The 25,966-nt window shown below is 41.7% G+C and overlaps 1 protein-coding gene across 8 annotated transcripts in view; it reads right to left on the reverse strand.

The window, feature by feature from the left end:
- LNX1 (ligand of numb-protein X 1) overlaps nt 1-25,966 on the reverse strand; it is a 122,775-nt gene that overhangs the window by 12,618 nt on the left and 84,191 nt on the right. For 6 of the 8 annotated variants that reach the window (XM_048304619.1, XM_048304618.1, XM_048304623.1 and 3 more), the window contains 6 exons: nt 21,666-21,907; nt 19,905-20,060; nt 14,318-14,473; nt 11,122-11,324; nt 9,180-9,551; nt 4,067-4,204 (listed from right to left, as the gene is read on the reverse strand). In XM_048304619.1, coding sequence (XP_048160576.1) covers nt 4,067-4,204; nt 9,180-9,551; nt 11,122-11,324; nt 14,318-14,473; nt 19,905-20,060; nt 21,666-21,907 — 1,267 coding nt within the window. The remainder of the gene's footprint in view (nt 1-4,066; nt 4,205-9,179; nt 9,552-11,121; nt 11,325-14,317; nt 14,474-19,904; nt 20,061-21,665; nt 21,908-25,966) is intronic. The other 2 variants (XM_048304621.1, XM_048304625.1) reach the window with 1 other exon arrangement.

A 25,966-nucleotide genomic window follows, 5' to 3' on the forward strand; every position in this document is an offset into this window, starting at 1 on the left:
GAAGGTTTTAAAACCTTCAGAAAATGTTGTCTTCCAGATAAACTTTAGGTTCTGATCCAGATAATTTTAACCTTTCACCTTTGTCATTAAGGTGTAAATATTTTAAACATAGTAGTTCTATCTTCATGCAAATTAAATTTAACGTTTCATCCATGTTTTGCAAAAATATCCTTTTTCCATTGGAAAGGAATGGCTTTCCATTAGGAAAAGGCCACTTCCTGAAACATGTGGGATAGGGGCACTACTAATTTTCACAAAATTGCAGTCCAAAATTTCGTAACAAAACATGAAATTGGTATTCTATTTGTGGCTCTGAGTGAGAGACCAGTCCTGTTACTTATGCAGCGCACATCCAGTTTCACACAACAAAACCATTACAGCAATAATTTTATCACTACCTTTTGAGGAATAAGCACAGAGAGAAAGATTTCAAAGTAGTGCTTGGGAACAAATTGTCCTGCTACATTTCAACGAAGAATTATAAAAGTACTAGTACTTGTATGCTCAGCCACAAAAGACCAATTTTCCTTTGAAGCTACTCTTTCCCATGTCATTTTTTGCATGGCTGCAGACAGAAAGGATTTGGGGTGACTTGACTGAGATGATGGCAGTGATGAAAGGAAAGTAAAGCCTTTTTTAGTAAACACACGTAGAACTTGCTTGGAGGTATAATCGATAGCAAGTAAACCAGTTAAAAGGCAGTGTTTATCAGGGACTGCATTTCAATGCATTCTCTTCTAAACAATTGTCCTTCTCTGTCATTTTGAAGTGACCTTCAAGGTCAGGAGAAGAAAAACATAACAGTTCATCTCCTCCTCTTTTTGTTTTTTCCTCCTTTTCTGTATATTCACTGGAAAATAAATATTTACAGCAGATTATCACAACATCAAAGCCATAACACGTGCAGGCAAAAACCATTGCTGTGTCTGTTTGGAAAATGTACTTCACCTGAAGGTTAACCTGTTTGTATGGTCAGGAAACATTGCCTGCTCCAGCAACATTTTCTTTGCTTTAAGTAGTAGACAATTCATTTGAAAGAAGTAAGAAAACAGTTTCAATTAAAAACAAGTGCTATTTAATGAATGGCAAAGCTCCCACTGACTTCAAAGGAATTGAATCGGGCCTGTTTATCCATTACAGCATGGCTTCGCAACCTCAGCTGCACAAGAAAGTGTTTGTGACATCTCTTTTCTGAGTCTAGGCAGCAGCCAGAACAGTTTGGGCTGTGCTTCCCCTATCTCTGTACAGAGGAAAACAGATCCATGAGACCCTGTGCAGGACCAATCTCTTGGCACACCATATACCTGGCATCACTACCACCAGAGAAGGACATGGTCCCAAGAGATCATCCTCCTCTTATCCAGAGCCTTGTGGGCCACATGGCTGGTTGCCACTGGCCTGAGGGGCGCCTCCTCACGCCATACAGATGGAGGTTGGCTGTCATGAGGCCAACAGCTTGGCCCAAAGTGGTTCCTGAGCCACTGCACAAGCTAGACAGCTGCTAGAAGCTAGAGTTTATTCTTGGTGCCGAATACAGCCAAGGGTGGAGAACTGATTTCAGCCCATGTATACAGTGAGAGCAGTTTCCCTCAAAGAGAGCATTCCTGACCTTCTAATATCACCTCCTACAGTAAGCTCAGGGGACAAAAAACACCTTAAAATTAACCGGAATTCAGGGCAGCTAGCAATCCTCTAATCACACATAATAAAGCAATCCCACTAACAGCAGTAGGTAGCAGACTCATCAAACCACACTCACGTAGGTGACTCCCCTGACAGTGAGGTCCAGCCAACAAGCATTACCTTGGTTTTGGGCAGGAGCATGTGCTGCATTAGGACACTGTACAAACCCTAGGCTTGCAAGCATCACTCCTGCACTAATATCTATTTAAAATAAATAACATTTTTTAAGTCTTCCAAAGCCAGTTTAAAGATCTTGAATCGCAAATTATGTTCAGTTAAACCTTCAGCAAAATAGCATGAAATATTTGAACTGACACAGCCATGCCCTATAAAAGGGCAACTAACACTCTAGTAATGTCCAAAAGTCCACAGTGCATGAAGCTCATTGTGTCTACCGGCTGTACTGATCTGCTGATCTCTTGCCAGAGCATTTTCTCTGATAGAAGCCCTCCACTATGTACACACAAAGCTAAAGGGAGGTAGGAAATTTTCTTTTTTTGGCTGCGATCTTCCCTGGAAAGTGCCCAAATGGTGGCACTGGACAGAAGCCCACAGCAGCACACCCACTCGTGCTTATGTAGTAGTCATCTCTTGTGGCAAACTGGAAATCCCCCTAAAAGCTATGGCCTATCCAACAAGAGATGATTCATTAGTCTTTACAGCACTTACTCATTAGTCTTTAAAGGACTGTTACAAAGCCAACATTGTGCCTTCAATCTCACAGCTACGCAAAATATTGTTGGTCTTACCAAGAACTGCCATCCAACACCTCTTGGTACACAAAGAGAAAATGAGGATCTCAGGCCAGAGAGAGACAAATATTTCGTGTTCCCATGTGGTACCAGTTAATTACGCAGACCAACACGGTAGAGTTAGCAAGTGCTTGGATCTTCCCTAGGAAGCATACAGTAGCAGCACAAGCTAATTGCTGTCCTCCACATATCTTCCTAAGGAAATCATTGCTTCATTAAAAAGTAATGCCTTTTCAGATGCATGATTAGTTGGGCACTACTTGCTACTTGGTAGTAGCTACTGAACATTGACTCTGCTTTAACTCCTGCTGATCTGATCCCACCTAACAGGAGCTGTGATTGTGACTTTGTGGAAAAGGAAAACTAAAAATAGGTAAATATATACTAGTATTTTTTAACACATAAAAACACTGAATAATGTAGTTTTAAAAGACCTGCAAAAATGGGTATACTTTAAAATTTGTGAAATCCAGAGCTAGAGTTACCTCCTGGCTGACAGCTGTGCATCCAATATTTGGTCCAGAGGTCCTTTTAAGGACACAACTGGCTACCCATCAAGCAGAATGAACTTAAGCCCTGCCCTGTACACCTCCCTGATGCACCCCTGGCACTGGTGGCCAGGGTCAAACTTGCATGGATTTGCATAAGTCGTGACCTTAAGGGTGATTGATTAATGTAAATTAGCCAGGCATGTGACTTTTAATTTAGTGAAGTAAAAAAATTCAGTTCCTTCAAGGACATGCCTTGCTCTGTCTAAAATGCAAAGAATAACACAGAGTAAACTTAGAAAACATATTTTCAAAACTCTAGCTGCATTGGTTCCTACTAATACCTCATATGTTTGAGTATTAGCGTCTCTCTGCCTTAAGCAGAGAGAATATTACAAGTCTAAATGCACTAAACACACGCTGTGACCAGGTACCCAGGGGCAGCTGGGGCACAGTTTGGTAAGCACAGCCCTATCTGGGCAAGATGGCTGCTCTGTGCTGCGTCCCAGGGTTGGGTCCAGCCATGCTGCACACTGCCAGCCCTTATAGACCCCACACCACGCAAGCTCCAGGTGCTGCTAGAGCACAACAAATATGCTTTCAGTCCAAAGCTCCACAGAAAGTCCTCATGCTCACAGCAGCCAGGGCGACCAGAGCTGCTGTGTGCCACCAAACTGACAGCTGGGTCAGGGCATGGGCATTTTAATAAATGACCAACAGCCTAATAGTTACTGTAATTTTCAAGTAGCTTATGGGAAACTTTCAGGCCAGCGTTTTGTCTGAAGACTATGCTACATATGGAGAAACTTAAGAAAAACCCTTTTCTTTCTGTTGGAGCGCATTGTCCTGTGCTGGCTCGCACTGCTGGTCAGATCTGTGGCCGTGGCCAGGATACTGTGTGCACATAAGCACCTGCCCCACCACTGCCCACTGCCTTCTCTTTCCCTCCCCACCCCAGGTGGAGTCTGGGCAGAACCAGGGGATAACTAATGAGCAGCACAGCTTTTGTGTTTCCATTGCCAAGTAAGACATGCTACTTCTGTTGACGGAAACCAGAGATAACACCCTGAGACATGAAAACACTAGCAGCTCTCCCATTCCCCTGTCCCATGGATTGCAGAGAAACCACACAAGTGCCCTCACCTTGCTGGGGTTGTTTCTCTCGGCGGAACAAGGCTGGGAGCTGCCAGCACTGTAACTCCAGCCCGTCTCCTGCAAGAGGTCGGGGGTCTGCTGCCTGGTCTGCCGCGACACGACGAAGTGAACCTGCTTCTCGCTGGCCTGTGGGAGGAGGTACAGTGTGAATCCCACTGCCCCAGTGCAACAAACCCCTGCACCTCAGCCCCAGAGAGTCTGTGAGATGCGGGTACCGCTTAAACATTGGTCGGCTTTCCCATTAATGAGGTTGCTACAACATAAAACAGTAGCACCAGTTCAGGTCAATAAAGTTTATAAAAGTTTACTGCCAGCTACTTAATACTTCTTTCGAAAATTTGGTGTTAACTCTAAAAAATCCTTTCTACCTGCCCCAAATTTGACTGGAAGCAGTGATCCACCACAGTGAGTGGCGATCAGCTCTCACCTACACCTGTGTATACCACTGCAAAGCAGCAATTTGCCTGCCATGGCAGAGACAGACAGACTACCAGAGCTGGTGGTGCCCAATGGATGGGAAAGCTGAAAAAGATACAATTAACCTTGAAACCATGTGCTTATGCCTTGCCTGGTGAAAGTAGGTTATAAACAATGTAATTAAGTCCACTTGCATGCAATGAGCATGACAAATGTAAAGAAGCTTAAAGAAAGGGAGAAAAGGGATTTTATTTCATGAAATAGAATCCTACTGCAGCAGAGCACAGATAAAGAGGGTGGGCATAAGCAAGGACATAGAGCAATAGAGTTTAGGATGGGAAAGTAACTCAAACTCTCACTCTAGGAAGAGTAGCTTCAAAAGCAATTAATCCAAACTCAAAGCACTTCTAGGCCTTTTTGCACAATGCAGTCAAAATACTTATGTGCCTGAGAGATGCTGCAATGCTTCTACTGAGGTGACATTGGCTCACTATTTTTAAGGTGCTCTGTGTGTGCCTGATATTAGTGGTAATTCTGTGTACAGGTGATTTTTTTTCTGTCTTACTGAATCTGTATTGTTTCCCTAGAAGCAAATGGCTTCATTTGCCCCTCAGTGAGGCTCACATGAATCTGTTTAAGACAACAGTGATACAAAGATAAAGCTGAGAGGGAGTGGGGTTTACCTGGATAAATCATAGATGTCTGCCATAAACCAATATACTGAACTGAAAAGAAGAATAGTGTAGAAATAACCTCAACGCTATAGAAGCATGCTCAGAAGACATAAAAATTAATCCTCTGATCTCCTTCTCTCTAGCCTAAAGACCTTGGTGTTGTGCCAGGCAGGAGCGGCTCTTAAGGACCAGTCTGCAGAGGGTCTCCTGCCTGCTTGCTCTCAGGTTATACCCGAGGAACTGCTCAGGATCTTGCGTGCAACCCCCCACAAACACATCTGGAGGCCTGGTGCTCCTGGGGCTGCAGCTGCAATGCTTGCTGGTACCGCAGCCCCGGGGGCAGCAGACCTCCTGGCTCGCTTGCTGGCACGGTGATGTGCCCTGCTCACTGGGGAGAAGCTCCAAGGAAAGCTGGCAGTGAGCAAGCAGCTGAAAACCAAACCCAGATCCAGTTGTGCTATTGAAATCAAATCTGCCACAGACAATTAACAGGAGCCAGAGGAATCTTCTGGGATTTTTGTTTTTATAGCTTGGTTTGTCCTTTCTGGAGCTGAATTCAATAGCAGTAGCTGAGAGTTAAAAAAAGCTTTGGAAAAATATCATTTTAGTTAAGAAAAAGCAACCTACGTCTCTTAAACCTCCAACTTCAAGCCTGAAATACACGTGTTCCAGCTGTGCTATTTTCAATGAAGTAAAAAATGTGCACTTCTTTGTTACTTTCCCAATATCTTGGGGGATGCTATTTTTTAAATTAGAAACTCAAATCTTCACAGCTTCATAATATATCGTTTGATGCATACACACATATTTCAAGGTATCTTTCTCGGCATTTTTGACAGATCTGGTTTTATGGAATACTTATTCATGGACTCAACTGGTACCCAAAAGCAGAATTCCGTATGTTGGGAGAAAGGAAACCACCCTGGTCCCTAGTTTGTAACAGGACTGAGGTGGAACTGAAAAATACAAGATTAAACCTCCCAAGGACAGGAAAATACAGTTTTCCCTAAAATGAACAATTTCAACTTAACACAACTTCATTTTGAAACTCATCTGCTGCCACATGGTAAGCCTCAAAGCTGATTATTTAGAGAAAGGTTATAAACATGATTAATTCTCATAGAACAACTAGCAAAAGTTCAACAAGAGTCTCTGTTGCAATGGCACATTTGTCTACAGGCCAGTCAAGCTGAGCAGTTTCTCAGAAGTCTGAGTGGTTTAGAAAGTTATCCAAACAACAAGAACAGCTTTTGTATTTACATATATATAAAAACCCATTAATGCTTCTACTGATCAGATTATTCATTGCTGATTCATTCTGATCTCTCCCTCCCTCTTACCACTGGCTTTTCCCACAGTTCTTTCTCTATATTTTATGCTGAAGTGAAAATTAAAGAAAGGAGGTTAGCTTTGGTACTGAGTCCAAGTAATAGCTGAAACAATCTAGTAGAATTAAAATCTGTTACAGCCAAGGCAAATCAAGCAGGAAGGCAAAGACACAGTGGCAACTTCTGAGCATCTAGTAGGTAATTGCATCTTAGAAAGAGGCAGCAGTGCTGGTCTTGGCAGAAGCTGCCCCATTCCTTGCAGGGATGATGGAGCACAGATACGCTCCACATCACAGCCTGCTCGTCAGAGGCTGTTGTTGGGAGGAAGAGCAGCTCACCTGTCCCTAGCAGCTGCTCTGAACTATGGTGGGGGAAGGAGGTGAAGAGGAGGGTGAACATCTGGGGTCACTAAAGTCTGACTCAGCCCATGTAGCTTGGCTTGATGTGCTCACAGGAGCACCCCTGATCTCTTACCTTGCTCCTTTTCTTGTTGCTCTCATGGAAAACAGATGTGAAATGTCTCATTATTTAGATTAAAAGTGCCCCTTCTGACACAAGGCCATGGCTAAAGATGACGTGACAAACAGGAGGCAGCAAACTCCCAAGTGTTATGATGTGTGCACGTTCCTAATTAGCACTTATATGTTTGTTTCATTTCAGTTCTTGTGACAGAGCTTAGAGCTTATAAACAGCCAGACATCTAATCTGCTGATTAGCAACTGCTTCACATATGCTGGTGTATAACTTCTATAGGCCTCAAGAATCAGATTTGTCTCAATTATTCATTATTTAAAAGTCAAAAATAATCAGATTCCACAGAAATCAGACAGTCTTCCAGCTGTGCTTGGCTTAATAAGCCACCACACCTTTTTGTGAATGTTAGGTCTGTTTTAAAAGAAACTGATGGTGTATTTGTAGCTTTCACCACCATAAATTAGAAGACCTCAATGCACTGCAAGCGACATGCTGAGCTCTCAACAGGCAGGATGCTGTTGAGAAATCAGAGGACACAGTGAAATATCCCTTCGTGTAAGAGGCAAATGCAAAACACTTGTGGCTTCAGTATAAAGGTTTTTCTCTGGCATAACATGGAAACAGGAAAGGCAAATGATAATTGATGAAAAAACACAACAAAAAAGACACAGGTTCCAGGAATTTTGCTTTAGACAAATGTGATTCATAGAGCTCACATCAATGCAGTGTAATCCTGGCTGTTTGGAAACCTGAATCTCCCCTTTGATGGGCTTGTTTAAATTCCTGGAGACTGGTGTGCATTTCAAGCATTACTATAAATAACATCCACTCTTTGGAGACCAATAAGGGCTTTAGCTGCATTTTTAAACACTTGTATGTGGATAGTCTTGTTAGTAATTTTTTCCACTTCATCTCACATGTTTTTTGCTTATGAAGCACTGATGCCTTGTTTTGTAGCCATAAAGAACTGCTCCAAGAATACTAGTTTTTTAGAAAGTTTTTCATTCCAGACTTGTTGCCCTCAGAGAATTTAAACCTTCCCCCTTCTGCCTTCTGTTCCCAGTTAGTGAGCTACATAAGGTAATCCAGAAAGATGCTGGACCAGAATTTCAACAACTGGCATTATGTAAGGGGATGAAATTTTCTTCACCTATGCTATCAACTTCACAATAAAAGCTGGCTACAACCAGCTGTGAATCTATGCTAACACAGGAATCCTTTCCACAAAATGGGTGGATTTGACTGTTTGTTTCAGTCTGACTTATATTACCCTGATTATACCTGTCAGAAAGGAGAAGCAGCTGGCCTGATTTGACATCCTGTTATTTCATATTATGAAATTCTTCAATATGTGAACGCTCTACATGCCTCCAAATGAAATTCAAAATTGCACAAGTATAATAATGGCTATAAATATGAGATAAAAGCAACAAAAGATTCTTGGCTTTGCTTTTTATGTTGAAATTTTCTAAAAACATAGTCTGTAAACAAAAAACCCAAAATGGTTCTGGAGGGAAAATTAGGCAAAAGCTGACCAATTTTGTAGCTGAGAAAGGCACGAGGGTTTTTTTTGTCTGACAGTTCTATGCTAGCACTCATTTAGTACTCCACGAGTCTAAATAGTGGTTAATAAAAACTACAGCTATAGATCAATTTTTCCAAAACATCTGGATTTCCATATACTGGATTTAGGTAAGAAGTATCTAAGGTGTGGACTACCTTCAGCTGTAAAGCACATCTGTGGGAAATCACTGAGTCTCAGAGGGTGATGTTCATCCTGAAACATGCCATCCACTGCCGTAGGCTACTCTGGTTTGCGCCAGGGCTGAACCAGAGAGCACTGTGACTCCTGAGCCAGAGGAGTCAGGATTCTGCTGGAACCAGTGCTCCCAGGGTGCAGGCTGGCATGCCTTTTGGCAGCTGGCATCACTCTTTGGCGATGCTCAAAGTATACAGATGTTTACACTGCTCTGTATGTTCCAAAACCTGATGGTAGCAGGCACCTCTGTGAGAGTCCATGCCCATGTTCACACTTGTCCCCACAAAAACCAAGGAGCTTTTAGAGGAGTAAATTCCCATCCAACCTTGACTCCTTCCCTCTACCAAATACACAAACTCAGTGTTTGACCTCTGCTTTGCAATGGACGATGAAAAAACACTGCTTGGCCTTTGCACAGTCCAAACCCCATCAAAGTGGGGATGACAAACCTGTATCAGCTGGGCTGCGCTCTCTGGACTGCCGTAGCGGTGGTCATGCCCATTGATGGCCAGCACCCGGTCATTCTCCTGCAGCTGTCCATCACGGGCAGCCATGCCACCTTCCAGCAAGTTGAAAATAAATACGCCTGGCTCGTCAGCCTTGCGGACCAGCTTTATTCCCAGCTGCTCATCTGGACTGCTCTTGTTTAGCACAACATGGAAGCTGTCATCCCTGTTGCAGTGAGCATGAAGGGAAAGTCCACTGTTTCGGCACCGGTATCTCTGCTCTCGGAGCACCGTCAGTCGAAGTACATGGCAGGGTTGCTTCAGGATTGACAGGGCATAGTTGTGAGGCACATTTTTGATGTCCATGCCATTTACCTGGAAAAGAGAAGTGTAACTCAGCAGCAGAAAGACAGTCTCTTCGGAGTTGGCACTGGGGAGGGCAGATCTATTTACACAGATGTCTTCATATGAAGTGACATGTGCTATTTCAAACTGTGTCACACAGAAGGCCAAGTTTCTGGTGCAGAACAATCTTCCCCTCCAGGAAAGGATGCGCTGCACATACAGCTTCTGCCCTTTTTCTTCCCCTTTCTCCCTGATAGTCTCCAGACATACAAGCTAGTTTTCATCTTTCTTACTGCTCTTTCCCAAGCTTCAATATCCTTCCATATATCTTAGTTTTATTCCACTGGCTTCTGATTTCAAATTGCCTTGCCAGCCTTTCCTTTCACTCCCACTGTTTTCCTGCTGTTTCTCTTCTTCTTTATCTCCCAGCTGTTCAAGGTACAGTAAAAAATGTTCTTCACTAATGAATCTCTAATTAAAAAGAAGGAAAGAGCCTCAAGTAGAAGTTTAAATGCCCTGGATATTTACTAACAATTATGCTGATTTACCACACCAGAGAATCAGACTTTTCTTTTTTTCTCAGTGTTTTCCAGGTAAGATTTAATTCAGATGACAGTAAAACTGCATAACTACCACTTCTTAAATTTGGCTGTGGAAAAGAAAGAGAAAAAAGAGCTTCCAGTCAATCCCATCATGTTCATACGTGTAAGAGTGACTAGGCATTGCACTTTATATTGCTAAATGAAAACCAGTTGCAAGATTTTATTTCATCAATGGCTAGAAAACCTGAATCAGACAAGTTATTTCCATGTAGCTTTACACTGCACAGGTTGAACCATTTAAATACTAAGAAACATCTCCAAAATGTAACAGAAATACTCCCCAGCATGAACAAAAGCATTTGGCTGGTGTTTGCTTTTGCAGATTGCCTATGTGGGCATGACGGGACTGTTCTGCTGCAGTCTGGTGGGGACGACTTCACCCAGAGAGACACAGGTCAACTAGCTTTAAGTTGCTGCCTTGAGTACCACAAAAAGCATGAGCTGCACCAGGATGGGGCTGAAATTCATGGGAATCTTTGGTAAATCCTGGGCAGTCAGCCACGGTTGGGAAGAGCTAGGCTGGGCCCATCCATGCTACAGTCACAGCTTCATTGTGCAGTTTGGATGTGCCTGTAGGAAGAGCTTTGTCTTAGTGGTGCCATTAAGTCTGCTGCTCTTTGTGGCACCAGGACAAAAAGCCTCCCTGAAACACACAGCTGGCTGGTGGACACTTACCCAGCTGCCTCTGGGAACCACCATCCAGAGGCATTTGTATTCACTGCTAGAGTGAAGTATGCCCACATTGGGATCCTGGGAAATACCTTTGGCCAAATCTGTCTGACACAAAGCAGACGACATGGCACAACCTTGGCATGCCTCAAGTGTCCCTAGCTACCACTGGGGTCAGCAAAAGCTAGGAAATCATAGTGGCTTACAGGTGGTGCTCTGAACTTCGGAACATCTTTCTGTATGCAACATTGCAAATCTCATCATGATCGACTTACACCATCTTATTCTCTGTCAGGATATTTTTATCTCATACCTCCACAGTACTGTACCTTTAGTATCATGTCTCCAGGCAGCAATCTTCCATCTCTGGCAATTACCCCATCTCGATAAATATGCTGTATAATAATGTGAACCAAAGGGGTCTCACTGCCTCCCACAATCCTAATGGCCAGATTTTCATGGGGATCGGTACGGCTGATCTTAATGCAGGTAACTTCCCCATCTGGAATCAGGTGATACAACCTGGGAAAACCTGGAAATGCATATTGTAAGGTATTTATTTGACAACACAGCTTTGCTTTGTTGAAACATGCACTGCACAACCTCAAGTACTTGCCAGTTAGTCAAGCTAGGTTTTATGCATGAATGTGATTAAGACTAAGTGAAGAGGAAAGGATAGGTAAGCATGCTGAATGGACTTGAAGGGATCTTTTTACAGTTAATATATTCAAACTTCCTTTTCCCCCCCACAAAATACAGCCTTAAACCTTTGATGTAATCCAGACAGATTAAATGTACTTCAAAACAGTTATATACATCAATATTTTAAAGGAATAAAATACATTTTTAGTCAGCAGAGACACCTCAGAACCAGGCCACAGTTTCTTGCTGGCCCTAGAACAGATGGGCATAGGCACCTCAAGAAACATCCATCCCTGCTGTGGTGGGTTGTAAATTCTGTCTCACTGGTAGCATCCCAGGCTTCCCTGTTTTCTCCATTTTTGGTGTCATAGCGGAGGACTGGGCGCTTGTCTTGTGACATTCAAGGAAGCCTTTTATTTATCTTTAGTTATCAGAAAGACAAGATTTTTTGGACAACTCAAAGCACACAGTAGTTCCCTACCAGACGCCTCTCCTTTCATCACTGCTTGAACTCTAGGAAATAAGAATGAGTGGCTCTTACTGTCATGTGTCTGTATTAAAACCACAGTATGCTCAAAGTACCTGGAGGGAAAGATCTCTGCTGGCCCTGGTAATATGGCTGTGGGGAGGAGGGAATAATGGTGGACAGGGGTCCTTTTTGTATTTATAATGCACTGGATAAGAGTATCCTCTTCCAAACCCTACTTTTCAACTGGCATGTCTGATTTCACAACATGTCACTAATACTTTGTTTCTTTCTAGGTCAATTCAAAATTTTAATCCATACTGAGCAGTGAGCAAAGTTGAAGTAAAAGCAGAAGTGAATTTTCTAGCACAGGCATATCAGAATTCAATTATTTTGAATCCCCCACAGCTGAGAGAAAGGGTTTGAACTTTTTGCATGTGAGTCCAATCCAGTGCTTATATGACAAACCTGTAAGTAAAAAAATTAACTGCTAATATTGTTTCAATAACCTTATTTAGAAATGAAAGTACAGTGAGTGTTATTGAATAGTGGTTAAGTGTAAAATGAAACTTAACAGACCAGTATCTGAGATAGAATAAATATTTGCTACTACAGAATTAGCACGCAACAAACCAGCAAGGCACCAAAACCTTTTGGGAGAGAGCAAGGGGAAAGAAAGAACAGGAAAAGAAATATTGAGAAACACTAGGTTGCATCCCTTACCACTTCTTTGATCATATGCTCATCAGGGTGGGAAGCTGTCCTCCTCCACATCTGTAAAAAGCACCTACCAGTAGCACAGACTTCGACTTTGTGGTTTTACACAGACTTGACAGGCAATAAAAGTCTGTCTAGATAACTATACAGCCTGTACCAACCCAATACTCAACTATTCATTTACCAACCAAATACTCAACCATTCATTCTTGTAATAGTAGTTTCTGTGCTAATACATGTTTATTTCAGTTTTGCAGGCAACTTTAATGTCTCAGGAATGTAAGGTGCTTCATTTCCCCCATGCTCATCTACTTTCTAAACGCTACTTGCTCAGCTTGTAATTTGTTCAATTCTCTCTGTCCTGAAGGGTGGATTCACTTGATCTAAATCCTGCCTCTAAGTCAAATACACAGTTTGGTGATCTACTTGCTCTAACTTCCTTTGCAGTGTACAGGCATCCAAAGGGAGTGATTTCTGTGCTAAACCACCCCTGGAGGTAGCACTGCTGTGTAAGAAAAGAGGCATTTAAGTCTGGCATCTCAGTGGGGTGCTTGAAGTCAGACAATAAAAATACTCCTCAAAAATCACCAACAGCCTGATCCCTGCATCAGAATAAGCATGTACATTTCACACTCTTAGTGTGGCTGTAAGAGTAGCTATGTGTAAAAACACAAATGAAAATCAGGATACCTAGATCTTCCCTGCATGCAAATAAATTAATATACGTGTATATATTGAAGACTATCAAAACAGTGCTATAATATACCTACTTCTATTATGATGACTCACTTCAAGGGCATGTGACATGTAAACATAAATAGGTTTCTTTGCATTTTGAACAAAGCCTTACCTGGTTTGTTAAGTCTTGCAGTGGCACTTGGCTGACTTTCAATATGACTTTATGCAGATTCTTTTAGAGGAATTGATAATGTCTAATTTTCTTCTGAAATGTGTTTTCCAAAACATTTTTCTTGCCAGTCTGCAAGTCTCTAATGCTACTCTTCCATAGTTAGCAGGCTGTAATGCCTCACTTTCTGTCTTCATTTGATTTGTGTTCTTTATCAAATATAATTAATAAACAGAAATATTTTCTCCTCAGATGGGCTAAGCAACCAAAATAACTCCTCTGTGATCCAATAATTTCTGCTCTCTTCATTGAAGACTTGCCTCTTCTTTTCATCCCAGACATCTACATGGACATTTGTACTATCAAAAAACTAGACTGTTGTAAGTAAAAGGCCAATGCCTATTTTGATAAACTAACAGTAAGTGTGGCAATTGAAATATATAACATACGCAAATATACTTCTTTTAAATAAGAAAATTAATAGTTGCTTTTTCACCAGTCTGCCTACATTGTGTGCAGTTTGATCAAAACTTACCATGCCTATTTCAAGATGATGCCATGTCTAGAAAGCAATGTCTTCAAATTGAATTTTTTAATGTACATACCATACCCAGAAAAGGTGGACCCTGCTTAATCACCTGGTTGCATACAATGACTGGGGCCTCAGCAGCCCAATTTAAGGGACTCCAACTGACTTGAGGGCTTGTACCTTTGAGATATATATACATCCTGTTGTGAGGCTGGAGTATCATTTTTCACAGACTCCATTTTCCAGCCCTTACACTCTTACTAAAATTCTCCATTTTTTTTAGTCAGGTTTTCCAGAGCAGGAAAACCCAGGAGTATTGCATACCTTTCTTTACCATTTTATATTTCCAGTCCTTAAATATTGAAGAGCTGCTGAATTTAGAAAGAAGGAAACTTTCTGTCTTGTTGTTGGTGATTCTTCCAGGTCTTCCCACACAGTGTTGGGTTTTTGTCACAGGGGGTTGTATGGAGCATTCTGAATCTGTCAATATAATAAAATGTCACCTGCATTCAGAAAGATTGTGTGGGCTTTTTTCTCAAGCAGTATTCTCTTAATATTAGTGTGCAATTGTATCGGTATTTTCACACATCCTGTTATGGTAACAACATAGGAGAGACCAGCTTTGCCCAGTGAACTCCACTTATCTTGCACCACGTGGGACATTGAGTGTTTGTTAGCATAGTGGCCATGACAGAGTGTTACAAAATTTTAAGTATGCTTACTATTTTTTCCCCACAGTTTATAATATTTAATGGTAATGTTCCTTCAGTGCTCAGGTTTCTGCTGACCTCTGTGTGTGTCATGCTCCTTCAACAGTGCTGCCACGAGGGTAACTTCTGCTATCATTCCCAGGATTCAGTGTGACAACGTGCAATATTTGCTGCGATTCTTGAGTTCAGATTAATCAAAGGCCACTGTAAACAAAACTTGTATCTGTGGTTACAAGTCCTCATTTAGATCAGGCAGCCTGACTAATGTGCCGGCTCACCCCCACAAATAGGACTATCTGCAGGAATACACACTCATGTTTCCCAGCATCTGGACACCAGAATTTAAATTAAGCTTGTGCAACCTACTCTTGGAAAATTCATGCGTCTGGGAATGTCACATGCCCTTGAGCTGGTGGGGAACTTTATTCTGCAACTTTTCCTTCCCAACAGATTTTCATTTATCATTTCATTCTCCTAGAGGTTTGCCATCATTTTGATTTAATGCCTTCCATTAATTCTCCTGTAATGCTGCTCTGGTGAAGGGGCAGGTAGAAGGTGATGCCAGTTCTAATATCTCTTCTTGCTTCTGGACATTCCTCTCACCAAAGGAGTCCCAAAAGAACTAAAATGAAACTGTTGCTGAATTGACTGTGTCTCTAAAGACTTGGGGCTCTTATCTACAGCAGGCAAATTTATCAGTCTGCAGCAGAAGAAATGCTGCAAAGACAATCTCCTTCTTCTGAAAATTGCCTGGCTCATTGTTCCAGAGCAGAGTACTTTGAACCAGTTCTGTAACAACTGTTTTGGGAAATCAGAATGGTAATTGAATCAAATCTGAGAAAAAGAGGAACAGTGTGGGATTTCTGTGGGGTACAGCCTTCCTGAGACAGAAGTTGGGCTGCGCTGTCTTGTCCTGGGGCTGAATAAACCACTTTTTTTCTGTACATAGAGAGCCTTAATGCCATGAAATGGTTGGTACCATCTGTGTTTCACTTATCTTCTTTTTCTTCATGTACTTTTCCAAACATTGAAGTATTTATAATATCTATCTATCATATATATGTATGTGTATATATATATATATATACATATCTATCTCAAAAATACAACAGGGTTCACACAGAGCAGTACAAGAAAGAAGCCTGTTCTGTGGTTTTGCCAGTGCCTGCTGGGGCTGCCTTGGTCTTGACTGCTGCAAAGCAATAACAGATGGTAGAATGGCATCCACTATGAGACTGAGTTTGACTTTGAAAAATATTTGCCATCCTCAAGCAATCATAAATTAAATTTCTTTTACAATGGCTTGACTGCAAAATTAAATCAGTGAATGTTTTTGAAAGTCAGAAACACAGCTCTTTTAATGTAAAACTGTATGGAGCTTTTTTCGGTTGTACCTACAAATTCTTTCCTCCTAAAATATTAGCTAGTTTAAAACTCGTATTTGTAGATCAGTTTGAGTAAAGAGTATATATATCTATAGTCTTTCTTGGAACTGAATTTAAGGTGTAAAGCCAAACTAGGAGCACAGTGATACAAATAAGCATAGCAAAGCTGGAGCAGTCTTTGCTTGGAGATATTGTATCATTTAAGTAGATTGTCAAGGTCATTTACACTAGTAGATCTAGTCAGAAGATATTACATCTTAAATTCATCAGTGCTGTAAGCATGTCCCTGACACCTTCCCTCACATCTCAGAATGAAACTCCTTATTTTAAACTTTCTGAACTTCTACTTCAGACCTGGAAAGCTATTTGTAGCTGTAAAAGCTGTTAATGAAATTGTTCTCAGATAAATATCACAAGCATGAGTGCTGACTACACTCATGTGCAGACTACACAAAAATATTTCTTTGCATGGTATTTTACAAATAACAAAGTATTAAAAATGAGAAAATCTTAACACCTCCTTCCCCCAAATATTTTCTTGTTGGTGTTTGTACTCTTCATTCACCTCTAACATTTTCTTTGGTTTGGACATTTCACAATTCTCTACTGAAAATATCACAAAAACATTTCAACAGAGAAACAAAGCAAGCCTGAATCATTTAAATCCAAAATGAGCACATATAACATTATTTAAACAAATCAAACCACAGGATAAAAACATAAATCATGGAGTAATCTCCACAGTGCAGGATGGCTACCAGCTCCAGGTATAAGATAACATTCCACTGTAGCTATTTCTCTGCTGTAATTATAACAGAAACATATTTGATTTATACATCATATTTTACAATGTCCCTGGGTGTCAACAAATTTTCCAAAACCAGTACTGGATTCAGCTTCAAGTTAAGAAGAATTTGAATATTTTTTCTCCCACATCAGAAACTATTATTTTGTCTTGCACCTTCACAGTCATATTGCAACCGAGCACTGGCTCAACAAACATAGCAGCTTCAGATTAAAGGCACCTACACACTCTGCATGAAGGGTTGCTGAAGGCTAATACATAGGTACTTGTTGTGGTGTTCATTCTCAGAGCTCCTTTGACCAAAATACAGGCAAAACACAGATTAAACAGAGACATGTGAAATAAGACGGGGGAATTCTGAAAACGGGAGTCAGATTAATTATACATTGAGCTTTGCCAGAGGATCTTACAGCTCCTTTATCAAGAAGAGGTTATCAGCAAGAAGGGGTTATATCACTGTGCTCACTGTGAGGCTAGCATAGCCTCAGCTTTATTATGCTCATACACTGATTAAACCCGGTGAGGAAAGGAGTCACCAGAGAGTTGGTGAGGTCCTGTCCAATCTCCTGGAGCAATGAGGCATGTCTGAGTTTTGTTCTCAGATGGTCCCAGACACGAAGCTGTGAAAATTTGGGCAAGGCAGCAGCAGCTTTCCCACTGGGTGTGAGGACCTCTGAAGTCAGGAACCACCTCATTCACCCCCACAGGAGCACCTCCATTCTCAGGAGAGCGGCATGGCAATGGTGAGACAGACATGTGGGGCTCCCTTTTCTTCAATAGGTAAGACCTTTAGCGAGCACAGGGCAGAGCATACAGCAGCTATCCCTAAAGACTGACCAACAGCTCCAATCAGAAGTCTAGCTGCAGACTGCTCAGAGCAGCTGAGGATTAAAAAAAATACATAAAAGAAGAAAACATACAGAACTGGAAAACCAGCCTCCAGCTGGCAGGATAATGATAACTACTACAGAAAGAAGTACATTCATTTCCTCCTCCAACAAGAAGAAACAGAGAAAGGCTTTGAGATGCCATTACACAAAGCACCTGTTGCAAAGGACTGAATAGAAATCTTTGTTCAAGTTGTGTTTGTATTGCTGCAAGTTACTTGCTTGCATTTTTTTAAAGATCAAATTCCAGAACTGTGTAATCAAAATGCATTCTTTGCAAACATAGTTAATAAAGTAATTTAGGTACCCAGCTTCTGTGATCTCATACTTAAGAGTAACTGCTTATTAAGTAATTACACGCCTACCTGGTCTTTCCAGTGCAGCAGAATACGCTTGGAATTTCACAGGAATGCTTGTAGCAGAGGAATGAAACCACAAGCAGAGCCAAGGAGAGAATGACAATCTTGACACTGTCACTGGGGCCGTGGGGTGATTGCCATTATACACCCCTTATAGAAACAACAATGCTTTTCTTTTGCTGGAAATGTAAAGGCCAGTGCCATCTTCACACCTTTCTGCTAACATCTGGACTGCACTGGGCTACTGGATAGGTGCTGTTGACATCCAGATCATCTGCACACTCTAGACATGAAGCCAAGATTTCAGTGGAACTCCAACTAATGTCAGCTATATGTCTAGGTAGAAAGCAGTCGGTATCTCATCCTGAAGAGATGCCTTTTGAAAAATATGAACTTGAGGACAGTTTCACTCATTCTGAAAAAAGGCAAGCTTTTGCTTACAGTGGATTGAAAAGTTGCGGAATGAGAAATATATCTGCCTGCTCAAACAGAGATATATACAACTTACTTGCAATATTTTACTTGGGGAAAAATAACAAAATTCTATTTAATAAAAATTATTACAAATTATTAAAAATAAAGTAAAATTATTAATGATGTTTCCAGGTCAAGGAGTATATTCACATTCCTTTTATGGAAAAGGTTCACAATTTTGAATTACCCGGTTTTATTTCGGCTGTATCAGCAAATATGTGAAGTAGGAGAGCTAGTACCAAGAACACAGCAACATAGTGAAACTCTCCTGAAGGAATAAGCAAATAAAGCAGAATAATACTGAACATGGTTCTCTGATTCACCACTATTCACAATGGCATCACAATGATGCCTGAAAGTAGTATTTGGCAGCCTTTTGTCCTTAATTTGTGTGGGCTTCAGTGAGAACTTGAATACAGAGCAAAGGAAGTCGGATATTTTGTATTCCTAAAGCCTACATCCTGGACGTTTGATCCGGGAAGAGACATGAGATGCTTAGGAATCAAGCAAAGGAATAATAAGCTCAGTGAAGACCTTAAGACATTGATTCCCACTCCACCATCACTTCCTCTTGATGCATGAATGCCAGTGTTAGTTTCATAATTATGGACCAAACTGATTAGTAACATTTGCTTATTGCTTTGAGAATGCCACATGTTAAGTGTTACTACCTGCTAGACCCCTCATCCCTGACATTCATCAGAAAAACTTGCCTCTCCCTGCTGTTTAAGAGTGGAGCATTCTTACTTCATCACCTGCCTGGCTGAGGTAATAAAGGATCCCACAGAAATGCTGGAATAATTACAGTACTTTACACTTTCATACCATCCTCCCACTGGGAATTTCCAGTGCTTCATAAGCATTAGCCAAAACTCATTAAGTTCCTCCGAAGTATGATTATTGTGATACATTTGCTTTAGGGGGACAGGCACATGCTGATGAAGAGACTAGAACAAAATTACAGAGCAAATCAATGACAGCTCCAGTAATAGATCCCAGACACCCAGATCCCACATCCTGTGGGCTAGATACTGGGCTGGCTGTAGCATCCAGGCTGTTACCAGAACAGCCCTACGTGAGGTCCCACACACCTCAGCAACATTCTTGCCTGCCAGTCAGTAACATCTTTTGAAAGAAGAAAATAAGGAAAGATTGCATTTTCTGGTTTGTTTGTTTTAATCACGGACAGCCCACCACATGAAAGGCATGTCAGCCATGGATATCCAGTTCCCACATGGATAGGGTCCCCTACCCCATTTTAAGTGATAACATAAGATGAACAAAACATTACCTTCCTCTCCAGCAGCAGAGTTTCCAACAGTCTCCCTTTCCCGGTCAGTCGGGTTGGAAACGGCACTTCCACTTTTAGTCCTTCGAAGAACACTGAATGCCTTGTTTATTTTTTTAAAAGATCTGCTTCTTATAGTGGAACGTTCAAAATGTCGAGCTGCAACAGCAGGAAGAAACCAAATCAATACAGTTCAACATTTCTGGTCCAGAACCACAGCATTTCTGCAGCCCTCGGCATATGATGGGGTGTAACATCATCAGCAAGGCTGCCTGTACTTCACCTTTGCCTGAGTCCTGCTTATACTTCAAGGCTGCACCCACCTGAATCTGGGTACAATCACCCTACCTCAGTCCCACACCCTTGAATTGCCACCTTCCTGTCTGTATGGCAAACCACATGGAGAAATCTCCTGTGAGTGTGGTAGCCTTGGAAAGAATAATCCTCCATCATGACAGAATCAGCAGCAATCCTGTGAAAAATACATATAAAATGTTTGACCAAATACATGTTTGACCAAAAAAAGCTGGAAGTCATTAAAAACTCTTGCTGAAAAAATCCCCACTACTACTACTATTGCCTCAAAACCATACAATGCTTCCAACGAGCCATCAACGATTGCTAACTATTTCATGACAAAAAATTCAAATATTATCAGGTGGAAGGGATCAAAAAACCCACATATTCTGACTTGGGTAAGGCAATACAAAAGAAAAGTCATAATACTTTCAAAACATGTCATTCTTTTCCATCCTGCTAAAGATATCTTCATGGCTGTTGCTGTTCTGTCTGTTCCAGCTCTGCATGCTAGCCAAACATTGTAATCTAATAATGCAACATTCCCTCAAACCAGACTGTGGCCTCTACACTCAATAAAACTGACAGAATTTATTGAGGTTCTGGTGCTCTCTTCTTGCACTCTTCCTTTCCTCACCTCTCCAAACCCTGGCACAACAAAAGGATAGTGCTTCTCATTTCCTAGTCTTTCTTATCCCTTAATCCATTTTCCCAACATGCAACTGGTGGCACACAAGGTGGGCTTTCCATTTTAGCTTCAGAATCCTCAAATACATGCTTTGAACTCACCATCAACACTTCTGAGTCTGCCTTTGGCCAGGCCATGTTTTTCAAATATGACACTCATCAGAGACAGGTGCAGTGCCACAAGGTGAAAGATCAAAGCAAAGTTTCCTGATGCAGCTTGTCCCTGACTGTTGTTTTTCAGCAGGACCAGCTCCTTCAAGCTGCACCTTCCCAAGAAGCTGGCAGATGTTCCCCAAGGTCCTAAGGCAATTCTTAAGGGTTTGGGTTTTTTTTTCCTGAAAATACCTGGCAACTGCCAAACACAGTTCCCAACAGGATTTTGGGTAGGTGTCCATGTCTGTGGGGGTTACTTGGGCCACCAAGCATTAATGAAGACACATTATCCAGCTACACCATCTCCCCAGCCCACCACACATAACATTTAATTTTCCAACTGATAAGACTTGCCTAAATAATCTTTCTGAAGATTTGCAGTCTACGTGTGTGCAGGTAGACCATCTTTAGCTTGATGCTGCCCCTGGCCAAGCCATTTTCTTTTTCACCTCAAATCTATTGAGTCATTGAGTGTACAATTAGATAAATCATGTAAAATGAGAGCTTTTGCTTCCCCCTCCCCTTTTTATTTCTTTTTTTTTAAATCCTCCAGTGACATATATTTAACAGAAAGGTGAATGTTGAAAGGGACTAGCAGGCTCTGAAGCCATCATTTTTGGCTCTTACTTCTGTTCCGGTTGCTGCGGTGCAGGTCTCCGGGGCTGCTGCCCAGCTGGCTGTCATCTGAGGTGGGGCTGAAGGCCGGGTTCACCAGCCCTGGCTCATCTGTCATTAAGGCGATGGCCGCAGCTGCTGAGAGCTCAGGGCCCAGGGCAGCTACTGCTAAGCTGGAGCCATGGTCTGGAGAGCAGTCTTGGGAACGCCTCTTCCGTTCCTTGGTAAGGCCATAGTGGGATGCTCCTTTACATCTAAGGAGAAGGGAGAGAAAGAGAGACATGATAGCAAGGTGCATTTAAATGCTACGTACTTATAGAAATTATCTGGTTTCAAGGAATCACTTGGAGTACAAACTGTGATGATCATGTGAATGTGGATGATTAACAAGAGGGAAAAATGCCAGTGTGTGCTTCAAAGGAGGTGAGTTACCACCTTACATGGGAAGACTACTGCTGGTCAAGGAAAAATAGAGAGCTTTGGTCTTGTGTGTAGTCTTATGTGTATAAATAGTTACTGTGGATGCAAGAGGACAAGAATAGCAGGAGGCTAATTAAGCCAGAGGCTACAGTCTGTAATTTCCTACTTGCCTCTGGTCGACAAAGGAGAGCAGGATGGGGCCTGACAGCTTCCCTGGGTCTGCTGGTGAAAAAAAAGACACCTAACCCAGTCCTGCCTCCTGAAAAACTCTCCCAGTCACCAAGGCGGTCACATGTGGAGGACAGCACTGTGGTCTGTAGAGACCACAGCAATCAATAAAGGGAGAGCTGCAGGTAGGAGCTGAACACCTGGGGGCTGCAGGAATCCAGGCCCCACACAGGCCTGTACTGATCATTTACTACTCAAACTGCATCTGATGAATTGGTTTCAAATTCAGCCATGGAGATGAAGTTACCAACTCTGCTATTCCAGCTCAACTGAGACACTAAAATAGGCAGGTCATTGCCTTGACAGAGGAAGAGGTGCAAGTGGGGATAGGGGGGTCTCACTGACCCTGCAGCCTCACCAGAGTCCAGGAGGGAGTGAGGAGCTCCCACCAAGGGACAGGGTCCAGGTCCTCATGCCAAGGTCCTTGGGCCAGCCTGGGACTTCACCAGCTTGGGGACCTCAGGGCAGGTTCTAAAATACTTCTGGGGGAAAATCCTCTGTTTCTAGTGGAGAAATACATGTTCCCAAAAGAGCTGAAGATACAGCATTGTAAGGGACAAATAAACAAACTTAGTTATGCTTCCAGCTATCTGCTCTAGATTCATCCTAGACAGCAAAGGCAGGACCATGCATGGCATTTCTTTTTTAAGACTCATGAAAGAAAGTCACTTGAATGAAATTAAAGGTCACTGTAATCTTCATGAGTCAGTATTCAATTAAAGCTATAAAATAACTGAAAAGACAGAGTGACCAAGGACACATCACCTGTGACTTCTCCAGCACCACTTCTGCCCATTGCCCACCCACTAGAACCACATTCAGTGCATAAAAAAAAAATAAATCTGTCTTTTAATCATAATCTAATGAGCTTGGCCTACTTTCAGTTACTATTACGTCTTTCTTCATAGCAAAGGCTAACTGATGACTTTCATGGAAGTGCCCTGTAGGACAAACTCACAGAAATAGCTGCAGAAACCCTTAGGGATAGAAAGCTCTTTGTAATATATGGCATGCACAAAAGGCAATGCATAATACATACAGTACACAACGCCAGTGGGTTAAGTGTCACAAAAAGAAGTAGTACACTGAACAGAAGCTTTAGAAGAGAAAGGATTTTGGAAGCAGTTCCTGAGACAGAAAGATGATATGAGGAGATGTCATTGAGCTCTCTGTATCAGCTTCAGAGCAGCAGTTTAATTTCTGTCATGGTATTGACTTTTGATGAGACAATTGAATTAGAACCCTTTTTTGGCACTAAATTATGTTTTACCATCATTTACTTCGTTTCTGACAAGTTTCATCTTAAAGAGGGGAAAAATACTCAAACCAAACTGTGTCCTATTGATGCAACTGTGTAAGGGCTGTGTATATGCTTTAAGGCTTGGATAGGAATGTCTGTAACAGGAGTGATTTCTGAAACCTCTCACAAGCAAAATGAGGCATCTCAGAAGAAAATGCTCTTATGGAAGAGAAGGTTGGTCAACTACTTCAAAAGACCAATGAAAAGCTATCTGAGGCACCTATTGCAAGGCAAGACTACAACAATATTCATGTAAAACAGAAAGGAAAAGCTCTTCTGCCACCACTGCAGCAGGTATTTTTCTATTTCTTTCCAGAACCCTAAACCATGGCAGGATGCTCTCCTTTAGATTTCATAGGAAGCAGAAGCACAAAGGCCTTTCCCTCGTGCTACTCACCTAACCTTCTTCAACAGAGTGTTTTGGAAACCCATCCTTGATATCTCCCTCTTGCAGTAAGGTTACATTTGCTAATCCAGCCTATGAATGCTTGACAAAATAGTTAAAAAACTGTCTAAAGACCCAACACAATAAAGTGAACACAAAGAAGTGGCTTTGGGGAGAACTGTTAGCTGTTCTCAGAAGACAATCTCTGCTTTACAACAATCCTGCAAAGATTCAGAATATGATAAGACATATTCCTACTCCTCCCCATTTTATTTCATTTGCCTGTGTCTTTCTCATGTCAGTAAAGTTTCAGTGGCTGATACTAGAGCACCAGCCTTGTGAATGGGTACGTAAATGCAGATTTTCTTTTATTTGGCAGGTTCTATGAAGATCAAGATGAAGGTCAAAAATGGCTCTGCCCAAACGTTCCTAGCTATTTGGATTCAACCACTGCCTGGTGCCCATCTGCACTTTGCTGCTACAGCCTTCACTTTCTGTGGAAATCCTCACTTGCTGCTGCTGGCTGCACTGCAGACACACAGTCAACAGCTTCATTCCAACAGCAATGAACAGAAGACATCTACTTTGAATGTGGAGAGGACTGACACAGTTTAAGATGTGGCTTATTGGAGAAGACAAGTTGTCATGATACAAAGCACAAAGCATATCTTTCTAGCTCTGCCAGAAATAGTTAAAGAAGAAACAGAGCTCTTCAAGTATGATCACTGAAGCTATTTCTTAAATAATTGTGGCAGACATAAATGAACACAAATCAAGCCCTCTTTCTTCAGATTAACACAGTGTCCTTGAAGAAGAAAAAAAAAGTCCCAAGACCTCAAACTTGTAATAAAATTTGCAACAGCATCTCTTCACTTTCATTATTTTGCTTGTGCTGACACCGCTGTGATAACAGAAAACATAAGAGATGACTGTCTAAGTGGAATCATATTTATAGTGTCTAAGCTACATTTTTCCATATGGTTGGATTTGGCTCCCAGAAAAGAGAGAAACATAAAACAGCTACATGCCAGTAGTAATTAGCTCTCTCATTGTGAATATTAATCACAATTCCTGATTTGCAGCTGCAAGAGTGGGATACCTGATTAACATGGCCAGTCAGAAAGTGAAAGCAACACTGTCTGCAGGCCAAGGTGAACTACAGATTTATGTTCCTTCTAAGTTGTGCTGGACAGCAAGTACATCCATGCAGCCGTATGATACAGAAACAATTTGAAGGCCAAACCCCAGAGAAATAAACAGACATGAATAATGTGTGTTGTGCAGTTTGTGCCGTTATAGTGTCACTAGGTGTATACAGGAAACGGAGAAAATAGTTTCTTCTGTTTGCACAGCCTCTTTTATGAAGCAGATATCTACTGTCTGAAATTCTGGCCATATGAGCTAACCACTGGGTGGTGGGAGAGCAGTGGTGGCTGCTGAATTTACCCAGGGCTGCAATACTGGCTGGTATCAACACTGGCAGCCACAGGGCAATCTTTGCCCTGCACCCTGTTTCACACTCAAGGGAGACTGCACTCTAGGCTTCAGGAGGAGCACATCCCAAGAGCCAGAGCAAAGAGATGCAAAACCCTGGGGCTCCCTTAACTTGGTCCTACCATTTGTAAAAACAATCTTCAGCTAAACTCAAGGCCAACAGAAATATATCCATGTCATTTGAAATTCAAATTAAAACAGTGGTTTGAAAAGAGAGTTCTCCTTGCAGCATCGCAAAGGAGGGATTGAAAATAGGATTGACCTCAAGGATTTCAATTACCCAGGCTGACATAGGGAAAAAATGTAGAGCCAAAACATAAGCAAGGACAACTGCATAGATTTATTCACCTCTCTTCTAGTGATCTAAATAAAGCAATTCCACAGGTAAAAAATTATATGTATGTCTTTGCCCATGGTAGGGGGACTGGAACTAGATGATCTTTACAGTTCCTCCCAACACAAACCATTCTATGATTCTATGATTTA

This window comes from Corvus hawaiiensis, chromosome 5 (genome assembly GCF_020740725.1).
Source record: "Corvus hawaiiensis isolate bCorHaw1 chromosome 5, bCorHaw1.pri.cur, whole genome shotgun sequence".
In the NCBI taxonomy this organism is placed as follows: Eukaryota; Metazoa; Chordata; class Aves; order Passeriformes; family Corvidae; genus Corvus; species Corvus hawaiiensis.